This window comes from Apus apus, chromosome Z (assembly GCF_020740795.1).
Source record: "Apus apus isolate bApuApu2 chromosome Z, bApuApu2.pri.cur, whole genome shotgun sequence".
Lineage (NCBI taxonomy): Eukaryota > Metazoa > Chordata > Aves > Apodiformes > Apodidae > Apus > Apus apus.
Window position 1 is genome coordinate 44,972,254 of NC_067312.1, and position 14,578 is coordinate 44,986,831.

Below are 14,578 nucleotides of genomic sequence, written 5' to 3' on the forward strand. Positions count from 1 at the left end.
GAGATTAAGACCCAATAACAATAAACAAGCTGCTATTGAGCAGGCATTTTTTATTAGCACGGGGGATTCTCCACCATGAGTGCTCCAACAAGTTACTGAAACATCCCAACTAATATACACCAAAAACATGCATATTCAGTTCCATGTCAATGAGTTCCCAAAATTCTTTTACATAGTCATTTTATTTCCTGGAATTGGCTATCTTTGTAATTATGCATGTCTCCTGGGGGATCTCTGTTGATTCTAGTCCTTTGTCATCTTTGTCCTGTCTCTTGTCCTGGTCCTGTCTCCAGTGTCCTGCTGGTAGATTGCCCAGGTGGGTCAGAATCAACATGAGTGTTGCCTGTAGGCCACAGGTCTTAGAAGACTTGATGCTATCACAACCTGCAGGATGCTTGGCATAACTGACTGACAGCTTCACAAACCACATTGTTTTAAAATTAACCCTTAGTACAGCAAATTAATTATTTTAGTAAATTTTTATTAGGCTATATTTCTATTGAATCTACTAACAAACATTCTATGACTTTCAGGGACCTAAGAAATATGGTGACATGTTTATTCACATCTAGTACTGCCCAACTACAACTTAAAAGTGAAGGAATCAAAGTAGACTAGAATTATATCAATAAAATCAGTTCTGACTCTGCTGGAAGATTTCATTGCAATCTCAAACAAGACATATCTAAGAGTGGGATATCTTTTTTTTTTTTCTTTCTCCTAGTTCACAAATGTAGTACACAGAAGGCACAAAAACTCTGATAGTTTTTGTGGCCCTCTTCTGGACCCACCCCAATGGATTCATGTCTTTCCTCTGCTGAGGGCTAGCTGGACTTCATACTCTGCCTGTGGCCTCACCAGAGTGGAATGGAGGGGAAGAATCACCTTCCTTGCCCACTGCTTACCACCCTTTTGACGCTACCCTGGATACAGCTGGCTTTCTGAGCTGCAAGCATACACTGCCAGCTCATGTCCAATTTTTCATTCACCAATACTGCCAAGTTATTCTCCAGTATGTATTGATACTGGGGATTCCCCCAACTCAGGAGAAGGACCTTGTACTTGGCCTTGTTGAACCTCAAGCCTGCCAAGGTCCTGCTGGATTACAAACTTTCTCTCTAGTCAATCAACTGCACCTTTGATCCCAGAGTAATCTGTGTATTTGCTAAGGGTGCTCTCAATCCCAGTATTTGTGTCACTGATGAAGACAGTAAAGAGTACTGGTCCCAGCCTGGACTACTGAGGGACAACACTCCTTACTGGTTTCCAGCTGGACATTGAGCTGTTGACTGTAACTCTTTAGAAGCAGCCATCTAGCCAATTCTTCATCCATGTAACCGTTCATCCATAAAATCCCTATCCTTCCATTTATGTCATTAACAGATATACAACCACTGTTGTTACTAGTTATTTCAAATAAAGTAACTATCAAGTTCATAAATCACTTATCTAAGGTAAATCCTAAACTTCCCCGATAAGAAAAAACACCTCCCACTCAAACCCAACCCAAAACATCACCAGGACAGCTTTAAAAGTCCATAAAAGGCCATAAGGATCACTGACATGTAGTTAAACCTAATGCACAGAACATTGCCATAACTGCAGGAAGTTATTCTGTCCTAGCAAATACACTTTTAACATAAAACTGAGGAAGAGTATCTCTGCACCTGTTTGTAAAAAATTCTCCATGTAAGAAGAGGAGGGACAGTTGTCACCTTAACCACTCTGTCACTTCAACTAGCTGCAACTTTTGATAGCTTTCTCTCCTAGAGATATTTTTTAAAAAATTAAAAACCCCAAGCAACCAACTTGCTAAAATCTTAATTCATATCACATTGCAAGGCCTCTTTTCCAGCCATTAAAATTGTAATTTTATAAACCCTGATGAACTAAATTATTCTTCTTTGCTCTTCCTGTCAAAGGAAGAATTTAATCACCATCAGAGAAACTACTGCTGATAAACAAGCATTGTATTTTTCTTGCTCAGTAGCTGCTTTTAAAAGTCCCATGCCCAGTCTTCACTGCAGAATGCCTCATGATGGGTACCTGCTGCACTCTTTCCTAAGACATACTCCTGATCAAGAGATAAACAGCAGGTAATCCTTATCTCCTCTTCCCCACTAAAAAAAAACAAAAACAAATGAACCAACAAAACCCAGTAAAATCTATCTAGCTTCAGGCCACCAAAATATGGTCAGAATGAGAAGCAACCTGTCTTCCTCAATAATATAATACCCAGAGGCCAAAAGCTGGCAACACCCAACCAAGCCTAGGACACAACTATGCCAGGCATTAAGACAGACCAAGTACGTAATTTATAGGTTGTATCTAAATGATAGTGACACTTCATTAATCAAATTAATATAAGTTGAATGTCTTGATTAAGATGAAAATAAATTCAGTGAGAAAATGTAACAACAAATTTTAACTGTCGTACAGGAATATTAAAAAGCAAAAATAGCATCTGAAGTATGCTGACCCGAATGACAGTTCAGCACAGTGCCAGTTATAGGACAAACTAAAATGAACAAAGAATGTAAAACGTGGCTCTTCAAAATAAGTGTATGTGTTATATAATTAAAAAAAAAAAGTCAAAATAGGAAGCAAAATTTTCTTCTCAACCTGTTTAACTAAGATGTCTTAGCTTAACTTTTTTTGGTTTTCAGAAAAAAATTCCAGCCACATAATTACTCCTATGTGTTCCACATTACGGCACTTCAAATCTGCACTCTAGTTTTGTCACACTGAAGTAGCTAGATAAAATCCTTCCAACAGTTGCCTTAAAAATGTAGTGCCTATATTCTTTGAACTTGGGCACAGTGCTCAGTTAATGCTTAGAAGTCAACATGACTGAACTTAATGCAGATTAAAGGCTGCTATCCCTTCATTTCTCTTAAAAAATACAATCCAGCTCCCACAGGTATTCTGCTAATGTCAAGAGGAATGATGGCTCACCAGTTGGCAAAATGAAAACTCACTGAACTAAGTTTAAGACTGCATTAGGTCTCTTCTCTGCAAAAAAATGTATTAAAAATATTTGGCAAAGTGTTTTGATAATTGATGGGGTCAAAAGAAAGGATACAGACACCAATAAAAAAAGCAGGCTCATTTTACTATTTCAAGGTAATACAAAAATAAGGTAATTAATTTAATAAAAAATATAAGCGTATTATACTCTAGTTGTAAGCAGCAAAGATAATAGGCAGGGTAATGCACATAATCATTACTAAGTAAAGTTAACTTTAGTGACTAAGAAAGATTTCCCTGTATCCCAATTTTCAAGCATTAGCTTGGTTAGAAAAGACCTTCAAGATCTTCAAGTCCAACTGTGAACCTACCACTGACAAGTCCTTAACTAAACCATATCCCTAAGTACTACATCTATGCAACTCAAATATCTCCAGGGATGGTGACTTCACCACTGCCCTGGGTAGTCTCTTCCAATGCCCAATAACCCATTTGCTGAAGAATTTCTTCTTGACATCCAATGGAAACACCCCTTGGCACAACGTGAGGCCATTACCTCTTGTTCTACCACTTCCGATTTCATTGAACAGACTGATCCCCCCCTCTTTACAACCTCCTTTCAGGTAGCTGTATAGAGCGACAAGATCTCCCCTCAGCCTCCTTTTCTCTGGGCTAAACAACCCCAGCTCCCTCAGCTACTCCTCCTAATACATACGCTCCAAACCTTTCATCGCCTTTTTTTTGACACTCAATGTAGTTTCTGTAGTGAGGGGCCCAGAACTGCACACAGTACTTGAGATTTAGCCTTACCAGTGCTGAGTACAGAGGAAAGATCATCTCCCTGGTCCTGCTGGTCACACTATTCCTGATGCAGGCCAGGATGCCATTGCCTGCCCCTCTTGGCCATCTGGGCACACTGCTGGCTCATGTTCAGCCAGCTATCAATCAACAACGCCAGGTCCCTCTCTGCTGGGCAGCATTCCAGCCACTCCTCTCCAAGCCTGTAGCACTGCTGGGGGTTGTTGAGGCCAAAGTGCAGGACCCAACATTTGGCCTTATTAGAACTTGTGAAATGTGTTCACCTGATTTGTGTTAAAATGGATCAATGTTAAAGTCAGAGGGTGAAGAATAATTCTTTGTGTAATATGGAACAATATTAGAGTCACAGGGTGAAGAATAATTCTTTGTGTATAGTATTGCATACTTCTGTACACAGTAAAATTTTTATCTTTCCTTGCACTGCCTGTTTTTGTATCGTGTAACAAAATTTTTATCTTTTGCTTGCACTGCATGTGGTTTTTGTATTGTGTAATAGATATTGGGCAAGCTATTTTTTTAGCATGAACCGATTTTGTTGTTAACCGCGAGGAAATTATAAAGCACAAGTTATAATGCCATGTAATACTCCTGGGGTCATCAAGGAGACATATCAAGGAAGACTACTGACTTCATCCCTCGACCACCAAAGGGGAACTGAAAAGACCCCAGAAAGTGAAGAGAGCATGCGCCAGAAAGAAAAGTTCTTGGAAATAATTAACGTAAGCCAGCCCGTATCTCAAAATAGTAATGAATATGTATCAGTAATGAAGATATAAGTCAAATACTGAAACTGTTTGGTGCACGTCTTGGTGGAGCGGAGACTCCCAGCACACCCGGCACTGTTTGCTTGCTTCCGTTCGCTTAATAAATTACTAATTTAAATTAAGATCCCATTTGGGACCGAGTCATTTATCACAGAACTCATAAATTTGGCAGTGGCCCCTCAATTAAGCCTGTCTAGATACCTTTGTAAAGCCTCTCTACCCTTAGGCAGATCAACGCTTCCACCCAGCTTCATGTCATCTGGAAATCTACTAAGGGTGGACTCTATCCCTTAGTCTAGGTAATTAATAAAGAAGTTAAACAGGAGAGACCTCACTACTGACCCTTGGGAAACACCACTGGACCTGATCACCTGGTTACTTGCAATTGCTGAATAATAGTACTCAGGATGATCTGCTCCAACAACTACCCAGGCACTGAAGTGAAACTGACAGGCCTGTAATTTCCTGCATCATCTTTCTGTCCCTTCTTATATACAGATGTCACACTAGCTGATCTCTTGGTACCTACCTGGTCAGCCAGGATGCTGATAAATGATGGAAAGTGGCTTGGTGAGCACCCTCACCAACTGTCTCAGCACCTTTGGGTGCATCCCATCCAGCCCCATAGACTTGTGTATATTTATGTCCTGCAGCAGGTCACTAACCATGTCCTCTTGGATTATGGGGGCTTCAAACTGCTCCCCAACCCTGTCTTCCAGCTCAGAGGACTGGATACCCAGCAAGCAATTGGACCTGCTACTCAAGACTAAGACAAAGAAGGCATTAAGTACATCAGCCTTCTCCTTATGTCTGGTCACTATGTCTTCTACAGCATCCAATAATGGATGGAGGTTCTCCTTAGTCCTCCTTTTGTTATTAATATATTTATAGAAGCTTTTCTTGTGATCTTTGACAGCTGCAGCCAGGTTGATTTCAAGATGGGATTTGGCCCTCCTGATTGTCTCCCTACACAGCCTCATGACATCCTTATAGTCATCCTGAGAGGCTTGCCTCTTTTCCAAAGCCCATATACTCTCCTTTTTTCCCTGAGTAGCAGCTAGATATCTTTATCCAATCAGGCCAGCCTTCCTCCTTGCCAGCTCATCTTTTGGCATAGGGGAATGGTCTGTTCCTGTGTTCATAAGACTTCCTTCTTGAAGAATGTCCAGCCTTCCTGGACTCCTGTGCCCTTAAGGACTGCCTCCAACTGGACTCTGTCACCCAGTCTCTGAAACAAGTCAAAGTTTGCTCATCAGAAGTACAAGGTTCTGCTGACCCTTCTCCTTACTTATCCAAGAATAAAGAACTTAAACACTTCATGGTCACTCTGCTCAAAACAGCCTCTGACCATCACATCCTCCTGTTGATGACATACTAATAATAAATAAATAACATCTCTCATGAACTCAGTTGAGTAGAGAGACACAGTAGACTAAACTAAGCCGGTCAGGGACGCTCCTCAGGTATGTAGCTACCTAGTGACAGACAGGACTTGAGAAAACAGTTCTATTGATAGAGGATTAGAATGTCCTGAACTGATTGGTTGGCATGAGGGATTGAAAATGCCCTTATATGATTGGTTGGCACATATGCAAACAAAGGATTGAAAAAACTACCAATCAGAGAATCAGGAGGGAAGTATAAATAAAGGGCTATAGCCTGCTTGTGGTGCAGTTTGTCAGATTGGTGGAGGAGCAGCAGAAGACCACCAAAGAGCTACACAGGCAGCAGAGTCCTGAAGTGTGATTTCTTTTTTCCCAGAGATCTGGCAAACAGTGGCTCGTTTGCTGCTCAGAACCTCTCAATGGGAAAAATAAATCACAAAAAGACCTGTCACTCAAAAGACCCACCAGGGACCGAGGCAGTTGTTGGCGCAGAGCCAAGTCTCAGGTCATAATTGAGATAAGAGCTGATGAAGTGCCGCTGAATACAAAGAAGCCCCGCTCTGCTGCCAGGAAGCTCCTGGGACCCAGCCTCACACTGCACCTCCGCAGTGCCTACAGCACCACAGTGTCTGCAAATCCCAGCGCTCTCAAACCCGGACAACGCCGCTGAAACAGCCTTCTCCGCACCAGTCGCCGGCGCGCTCCAGCCGCCACGTGCAGCCGCGCGCCCTAGTGACATCCGTTGCCGCGCGGGAACCACCCCGCTATACCAGCCGCAGCCGCTTGTCGTCGCTGTTCCCCGCAGCTCCCTGAGGCTCCCTGCAGACGGCAGAATCCACGCCGAAAATTCTTCTGAGATTTCCTACCCCGGGAAATCCATCCGGTCTCTCACATACACGCAAGGCGTCTTCCCCACTGGGATGAGCGACGGTCACAATAACCAATCCCTCTATTCGGTACTGTTATACTTCTAGTTTGTGTTCTCACATTTGAAGTTAATCTCTCCCATTGGAAGTGGGTTGAATTCTCATTGATTCCTCAACTTTAATTGAATCCCTTTAATTTTGTTAATCTATCCTGAATATTCTTGTATGTTCCTGTCCATTTAAATAAACCATGGTTAACTCCATTAAAACAAATCATGGTTTCAGATTTTACTTTTGGCACACGGAGGCGGTAAGTGGTGGAACTGTAACACTTTGATACCCAGAACATCTATGCAAGCCCCAATTTGGGGTGGACCCACGTAAACTATATTAGTCACGTGTCCACTGGTTCGGTTCATCAAACCGTGACAACTCCGCAAGCCCACCTCTGTTGACAAACAGCAGGTCTAGCAGGGCACCATCCCTAGTTGTCTCACCAGCTCCATCAAGAAGTTATCCTCTACACACTCTAGTAACGTTAGGGACTGTTCCCTCCCTGCTCTGTTATGTTTCCAGCTGGTATCTGGGACATTGAAGTCCCCAACAATGACAAGGGCCAGCAATTGAGAGACTTCTCTGTCTATAAAATACTTTTTCTCTTTAACCTGGTTGGGTGGTCTATAGCTCCCATCAAGACATCTGCTTTGTTGGCCTTCCACCTGATTCTTACCCATAAATACTCCACCCTGCTGTCGCTATCATTAAGTTCTAGGGATTCATAGCAACCCCTAACATACAGGGCCACCCCACCACCTCTCCTTCCTTCCCTATCCCTTCTGAAGAGCTTATAACCATTGATCACAGCACTTCAGTCACATGACTTGTCCCACTATGTTTCTGTGATGGCTAAAATATAATTTTCCTGCTGCACAATTGCTTCCACCTCCTCAATTGCTTCCAGCTCCTTGTTTGCTGTCCATGCTGCATGCATTTGTCTTAATGCATGTTAATGTCTTAATTTGTATTATTGTACCATAATATGTTACATTATGCAGATCTGCAGTTGCTGGGTAGCCCTGGTTGCAGCAAAGATTTGCTTAACTTGTCCTGGCAATTGGGAAGACCACTTGCAGGTGAGGTCTCCGAATTCGCTGCAAGAGGGTTCAGCTTTTATATAGTTGACTAAACATCTTTCAAAACTTAAAGTGCAGCAACATCTGGTGTCACCCTCCCTGTTGGATTCCCTCAAAGATGCGCCAGAGCTCATGGAGGAATCCAAAGCTGGTCAGTTAAATGTACATTTCACTCCTTTGTGCACCTTTTCCATAGATGACACTGTTCTGAGCAGTAAAGGATTTGATCCAATAAGCAATCACTATATGCAGTCTCTTAAAACATGCAGTATATGAATCATGCTGGATTTTAAAATTCAAGATATTAAATGCAAGGTTTCAATCTGCTTGTAATTGAGTGGTCTGTAGGAAATCACAGAATCACAGAATCATTGGCATTGGAAGGGACCTCTTGAGATCATCTAGTCCAACTCTTGTGCTAAAGCAGGATCACCTGGAGCACATGACACAGGACTGCGTCCAGGCAGGTTTTTACTATCTCCAGAGAAGGAGACTCCACAACCTCCCTGGGCAGCCTGTTCCAGTGCTGTCACACTCACAGTAAAGACGTTTTCCCTCATGTTTAGATGGAACTTCCCATGTTCCAGCTTGTGCCCACTGCCCCTCGTCCTGTCACTGGGAACGACTGAAAAGAGTTTGGCTCCATTCTCCTTGTACCCACTCTTTAGATACTTACAGACATTAATAAGGTCCCCTTCTCCAGCCTGAACAGTCCCAGCTCTCTCAGCCTTTCCTTATAAGGGAGATGCTCCAATCACCCAATCATCTCTGTTGACCTTCAGTGTACCGTCTCTAGTAGTTCCTCACGAACTGGGGAGCCCAGGATTGGATGCAGTGTTCCAGATACAGCCTCACCAGTGCAGAATAGAGGGGGAAAATGACCTCTCTTGGTCTACTGGCCATTTGGTCTACTGGTCTACTCTTCTTTATGCACCCCAGTATTCCTTTGGCCCTCTTAGTGGCAAGGGCACATTGCTGGCTCATGGATACTTTACTATCTAAATAGTAATACATTGCATATTGCAATCAATACTATGCATATTAGACCTACTGTTGGGTTGTGAAGTTCATCTAGAGGTCAACTTTCATTCAGGGCCTATTATTGAGGCCTCAGTACTCCACGGACTCATCTTTGAAATGAGCAGACATTTCAGATGACTGACAGCAAATTAACTTTAATGTAAGCTGATCACAAGTAAACACAGTTTTGAAAGTTTCCAAGGAGTTTCACAGATTTTTCTTGTATCAGTTGCTTCAGTTCTCAATGAATTGGATGAGTATTTGAAAATATCAAAATGGACTAAGGAGAAATCCTGGTTGACTAATCTTATGGCCTTCTATGACGGTGTGACTGAATGGATAGATGCAGGGAGACCAGTGGATGCCATCTACCTTGACCTTAGCAAGGTTTTTGACACTTTCTCTCATAACCATCCTGGTAAGCAAGCATGGTAAGTGTGAGGTATAAGAATGGACGATGACATGGATTAACAACTGGTTAAGCAATAGAGGCCAGAGAGTCATGTTCAATGATGCAGAGTCCAGCTGGAGACTTGTAACTAGAGATCAGTACTGGGTCCAGTCCCGTGCAAACCTCTTCACCCACAACCTGGATGAGGGGACAGAGTGTATCATTAGCATGTTTGCTGATTATACAAAACTGGGAGGATTGCTCATTCACAGGAAGGGTGTACGGCCATTCAGCAAGACTTGGACAGGCTGGAGAGCTGGGCAAAAAATCTAATGAGGTTCAACAAGAGTAAGTGTAGAGTGCTGTACCTGTGAAGGAACAACTACATGCACCAGTACAGATTAGGAACTGACCTGCTGGAAAGCAGTTCCATGGAGAAGGACCTTGGAGTCCTGGTGGACAACAAGTTAGCCATGGGACAGCAATGTGCACTCATGGCCAAGAAGACCAACTGGTATCCTGGGGCACATTAAGAAAAGTGTGTCCAGCAGGTCAAGAGAGGTCATCCCCCTCCTCTACTCTGCCCTGATGAGACTACATCTGAAGTACTGGGTGCAGTTCTCGGCTCCCCAGTTCAAGGGGGACAGGGATTTACTTGCAAGTCCAACGGTGGGCTACAAGGATGATTAAGGGACTAGAACACCTACTGAGGAAAGGCTAGAGACCTGGGGCTGTTAAGTCAATAGAAGAGAAGACTGAGAGGGGATCTTATTAATTTATATATATATATATATATATATATCTGAAGGGTGGGTGTCAAGAAGGAAGGGCCAATCTGTTCAGTAGTGCCCTGTGTTAGGACAAATGGCAATGGATGCAAACTAGAACACAGGAAGTTACACCTCAATATGAGGTAGAACTTCTTTACTGTAAGGGTGACAGAGCGCTGGAACAGATTGCCCAGAGAGACTGTGGAGTGTCCTTCTCTGGATACTGTAAAGACTTGTCTGCATGACTGAGTGATCTGCCCTAGGTTGTTTTTTTGGGGGGTTTTTTTGGTCCTGATCTGGTAGGGGGGTTAGACTCAATGACCTTGGGAGGTCCCTCCCAACCCCTAATATTCTGTAATTCTGTGAAAAAAATATTAAATATGTGAAACAGTTTACCTAAGTAAGTTCAACTAAAAAGCAACTAATTGAACAGAAGAATGAACATAATCTGTAACCTTTTCACCCTCAAACTGCTGGTTCATAGAATTCCTAATTTGCAAATTATAAATTTAAATTCTACTCCCTGTTCCACACGAGACCACGCTGAAGCAGAGTCTAGCTTAATTTATACAAGACCAAGTATCAACTTACAGAACAATTCTTCATTGGTTACTTTATGCTTTTCTTGCATCATTGCTGATAATCCTTACTACAGAGCACACAAAACTGACTAAGATTCATTAGTCTTTTAAGCTGCAAAACTTTTGAATAAGCTAGTCATAAGAGGATGTCCACTTGTATTTTGCATTTCTCAGAATTAAAAAATGGCTTTAAAAAACTTTGACAAACCCATTTCAGTTTAGACAGCAAACACAGTAACAACAGTATTTGTATTTTTGTACTTTTGAAGGGATTCTCTTTTACAATTACTACATAATCAGTTTCAATAAAACTATTAGAGTTTCAGTCTAACTTATAAATACACAGTGAATAAACTTCTGTTTAGGTTCCAGTACTTCTGAGATGAACAAGAGACATTCTCCCCTTAATATGACAACGTCCTTCTACAATATTGATTTTGTTCCTTTTTAGAATTTAATGTGGCTTACTGTTCTAATACAATGTAGGTATTACGGACTATACTAAACACTCCTTATATGTTCGTCTGTATTGCTGAATTAAATTTAGGTGTATCTTTTAAATTAATCAGCTTCTATAACAAAAATAAATATTCTTTTAAGACAGGAATGGTAACACCTTCATAAAACCCCTGACATACATTAAGGAGATCTATAAAAAAAACCCACTTTTGACCCACTAAAACCAAACAAGACCACTCAGAAAAACCCCTCACCTGCATCAGCTCTGGACCGCTGACCTGGTGACTTTCCAAATGGGGTCTTCATTCATCTGTGTTTAAGTGAGCAGCAAAGCTGCTGGACTAGGGTGAAAATCCAGTTCTTCCCAACTCCCAGGTTATCTTCTTACTTTTGGAAGAAGACAGCTATGTATTAATCCACCATTCAATCATGAATTTGTCCTTCCTCAAATGCAGAAGATGCACAATTACAGTAGTCTGAAAAATAAAACAGGCAAATTACAGTTCAATTTGAGTCTTACTTAAGATCAGCATTAACTAACTTAGGTAAGAGAAAAATATTTTTTTTTCTCTTTAATGTTTTTTTTTTTTAATACTACACAGGAAGTTCCTTCATGTTCTGTCACTCTGAAACCATACAACAGAGGGCATATACACAAGAACACAGAAAACAAATACGAGAGCTGCTACTTCTCTCTAATGACAGGAAAGTTCTGTATCACATTAAAGTCAACTGTATACAGAAAGGAAAGCCACTGAGACTAGTAAAGGGAAGAATTACTTCTAGTTTAGAAGAAAGTGTACTACCTTACCCAGAGATAAAGCATAAATCAATTATTTCCATTTATTAGAAATAAAACACCCACAGAATAACTTTGCTTCATTGAAGTTAAAAATCAAGCATGTAAAAGGTATCAAAAACACTAATATCACTGCAATGACTGCTCAAGTCACCATCTTGTTGAGTAAGTCATTGGTTCATGATCTGCAGAAGATTTTGGTAATTTTCTACACCTGAACTCCTCAAGATTCCTATAACTTTTAGTTATCACGTTCCTCTACATGATGAAGATAAAGGTAACTTTTTAAAGTCCTTCTCAGGATTTAATTACAGAAACATGATCACCTGAAAATATGAAGAGTTACAAGTTAAATTATTTCAGACTGATATTTTTGGACATGGATCACATATCCAGACAAACCTATTATTTCAGTGCTGCACACAGCTAAGATAAGTGAGATCAGATCATCTTGTTAGCCTCATTTCCTCAGGAAATGTCATTGTTGCAATCATGTTCTCTGCAATCTGTTGGTCTGTGCTGGTCTTTTCTCATTTACTTCAGTTTTGGAACCTGCCATCAATTTTCATACAGGGGTTAAAAACTGGGAAATTCCCGTAACCAGTGACCCAGCTAAAGGAAAAATTGTACCTTATACTCGTGCCTTATCAAACAAGGCAACATAAAAGGACATGCCTTGAGGTATTGTATAATTGTTATGCAGAAAAATGCATTTGACATTTGTCAGTTTTTCTAGGAATGGCACCCATTAGCTTCCTTGAACATAAGAGCAACACAAAGGAATACTCATTGAGAGTAACAGCAATAGGAAGACAAATATTCAGTAATCTGCATGTTTTTTTGAAAGATCCATACCATGTTTGGAAGAGCTAACTTAGACATTCACAGTCAGGAAGGTGTAAGAATTTGTGAAGTTAGTAATTAATTTACAGAAATTTAGTAGTTTTTCCACACTTCATCTCTTCCTGAAATCTGTTGGTGCATCCACAACAATGGTGAATTGTTGCAATGACTCTAGCAGGAGCAGGGTCGAGTAACAACACGACAACCAATATGGTCTTACATATCATTCCACTTTATTGCCAGTTCGTCTGCTACTTATATACTCTAAGTTGCTGTCCAGGCAGCTGTGCATGCGGACAGACACCTCATTTAATTGGCTAAGCATAACGGTTCATGCGGCAGGCTTCATTTTGCTATTAGTTGTGACTACATGTGTTACAATCGCTATATTGGTACATTCTGCAGTTTTCTCATCCATCTTCACATCCGTTCTCAGACGCCCAGTCAAGATACGCTCCCTCATTCTCCCAAGGCTAAAGATAATCTTGTTGCAAACAAGATCAATTGTTAGTTTCATACTTTGCTGTTACAGCAAGGACTGTCAAGCCCTCCCAGGCTCCCGAAATTATGACCCTGCTGTATCAAAAATTCCTCCACAGTGAAAGATAATACCAGGGCAATAACAGTAAACTTTAAAAAAGTACTTGAATATGCAACAGGAAGCAATTAGCTTGCTTAACTACTTAACACAGCATAAGGATTGTTAGTTTCTACAGATTAAAATGCATCAACTGAAGCATCACTGATTATGAAAACAAATTCCAAATTCAGAGCACTGCTGTGAGATATTACCATATTCACTCTCATGCAGTGCAACAGCATACAAGAGAAATAATATTTTTTCCTCCAGAATAGCTATCAGTTGAGAATCAACTGTAATCTAGTTTATTACATTATTCTACTTTTTAAAAGAACACAAAAACAAAACCCCAAACCAGCAAATGATAGGAAACCATAATCCCAGCCCTTTGCCCCACCCAAGGACCATGACAATTCTTCAGGTTTAGAAACTTAATATACCTTTTTGCAGTAAGCCACTGACCCATTAATTCAGTAAGGTGTAACTATTTTGTACCACCTGTATGTATTACGTATTTCCTTCCTCCCAAGATTTCCAATTCATGTCAAAAACTTATGTCCTACATAGAGATTTTAATTTCACCGGTGTTAAATAGCTATTTCATAAAGAAAACTAAAACACAGCAACAGCTGTGGTTTTCCACCACTTAACTTTTTTATGGCATGTCCCCAGTCAGTGGTATTCCACAGATTTGAGGTCATACCTCTAAAAAAAATAAAAATTAAATCTTAAACTTTGTGAAGTCACAGTTCATTTGCTACCACTCTCTGAAGGTGTTTCACTGAACTCTCTGAACCTGAAGACACAAGGCTACTGAAGTCAAAACCTGATTCTGAACTTCAAACTCATTTTCCAGAAACTAGACCAATAGCTGTCACTTTTTAAAAATCTAAACTCAGTATTTTCCCTGAAAGCAAGAAAAATGATTTTTCCTGAAACTAGCATTCTGACTTCAATTTACATTTCAGTTTCATGCTGACAGTTATGAAGACATGAAGGATAAAACCTGCTTTTCTGAAACTAAACTTATATACTTTGAGAACATCTTGACTTTTAAAACATAGTAACTTAAATCATGATTGATTAAAAATAAAACAAAATTCATTATACTTAGGATTCTTAAATATTATTAATGACATAACACTTAATGGCATCACACAAATATTTTAAACTCTTTATATGAAAAATAAAACAAGGAAGA

General features: G+C 40.6%; 1 protein-coding gene across 5 annotated transcripts in view; it reads right to left on the reverse strand.

Moving 5' to 3' along the window:
• Positions 1-14,578, reverse strand: part of SPIN1 (spindlin 1) — a 64,673-nt gene that overhangs the window by 20,802 nt on the left and 29,293 nt on the right. For all 5 annotated transcript variants that reach the window (XM_051642910.1, XM_051642908.1, XM_051642905.1 and 2 more), the window contains one exon: positions 11,410-11,631. In XM_051642910.1, coding sequence (XP_051498870.1) covers positions 11,410-11,461 — 52 coding nt within the window. In that variant the 5' untranslated portion in view covers positions 11,462-11,631. The remainder of the gene's footprint in view (positions 1-11,409; positions 11,632-14,578) is intronic.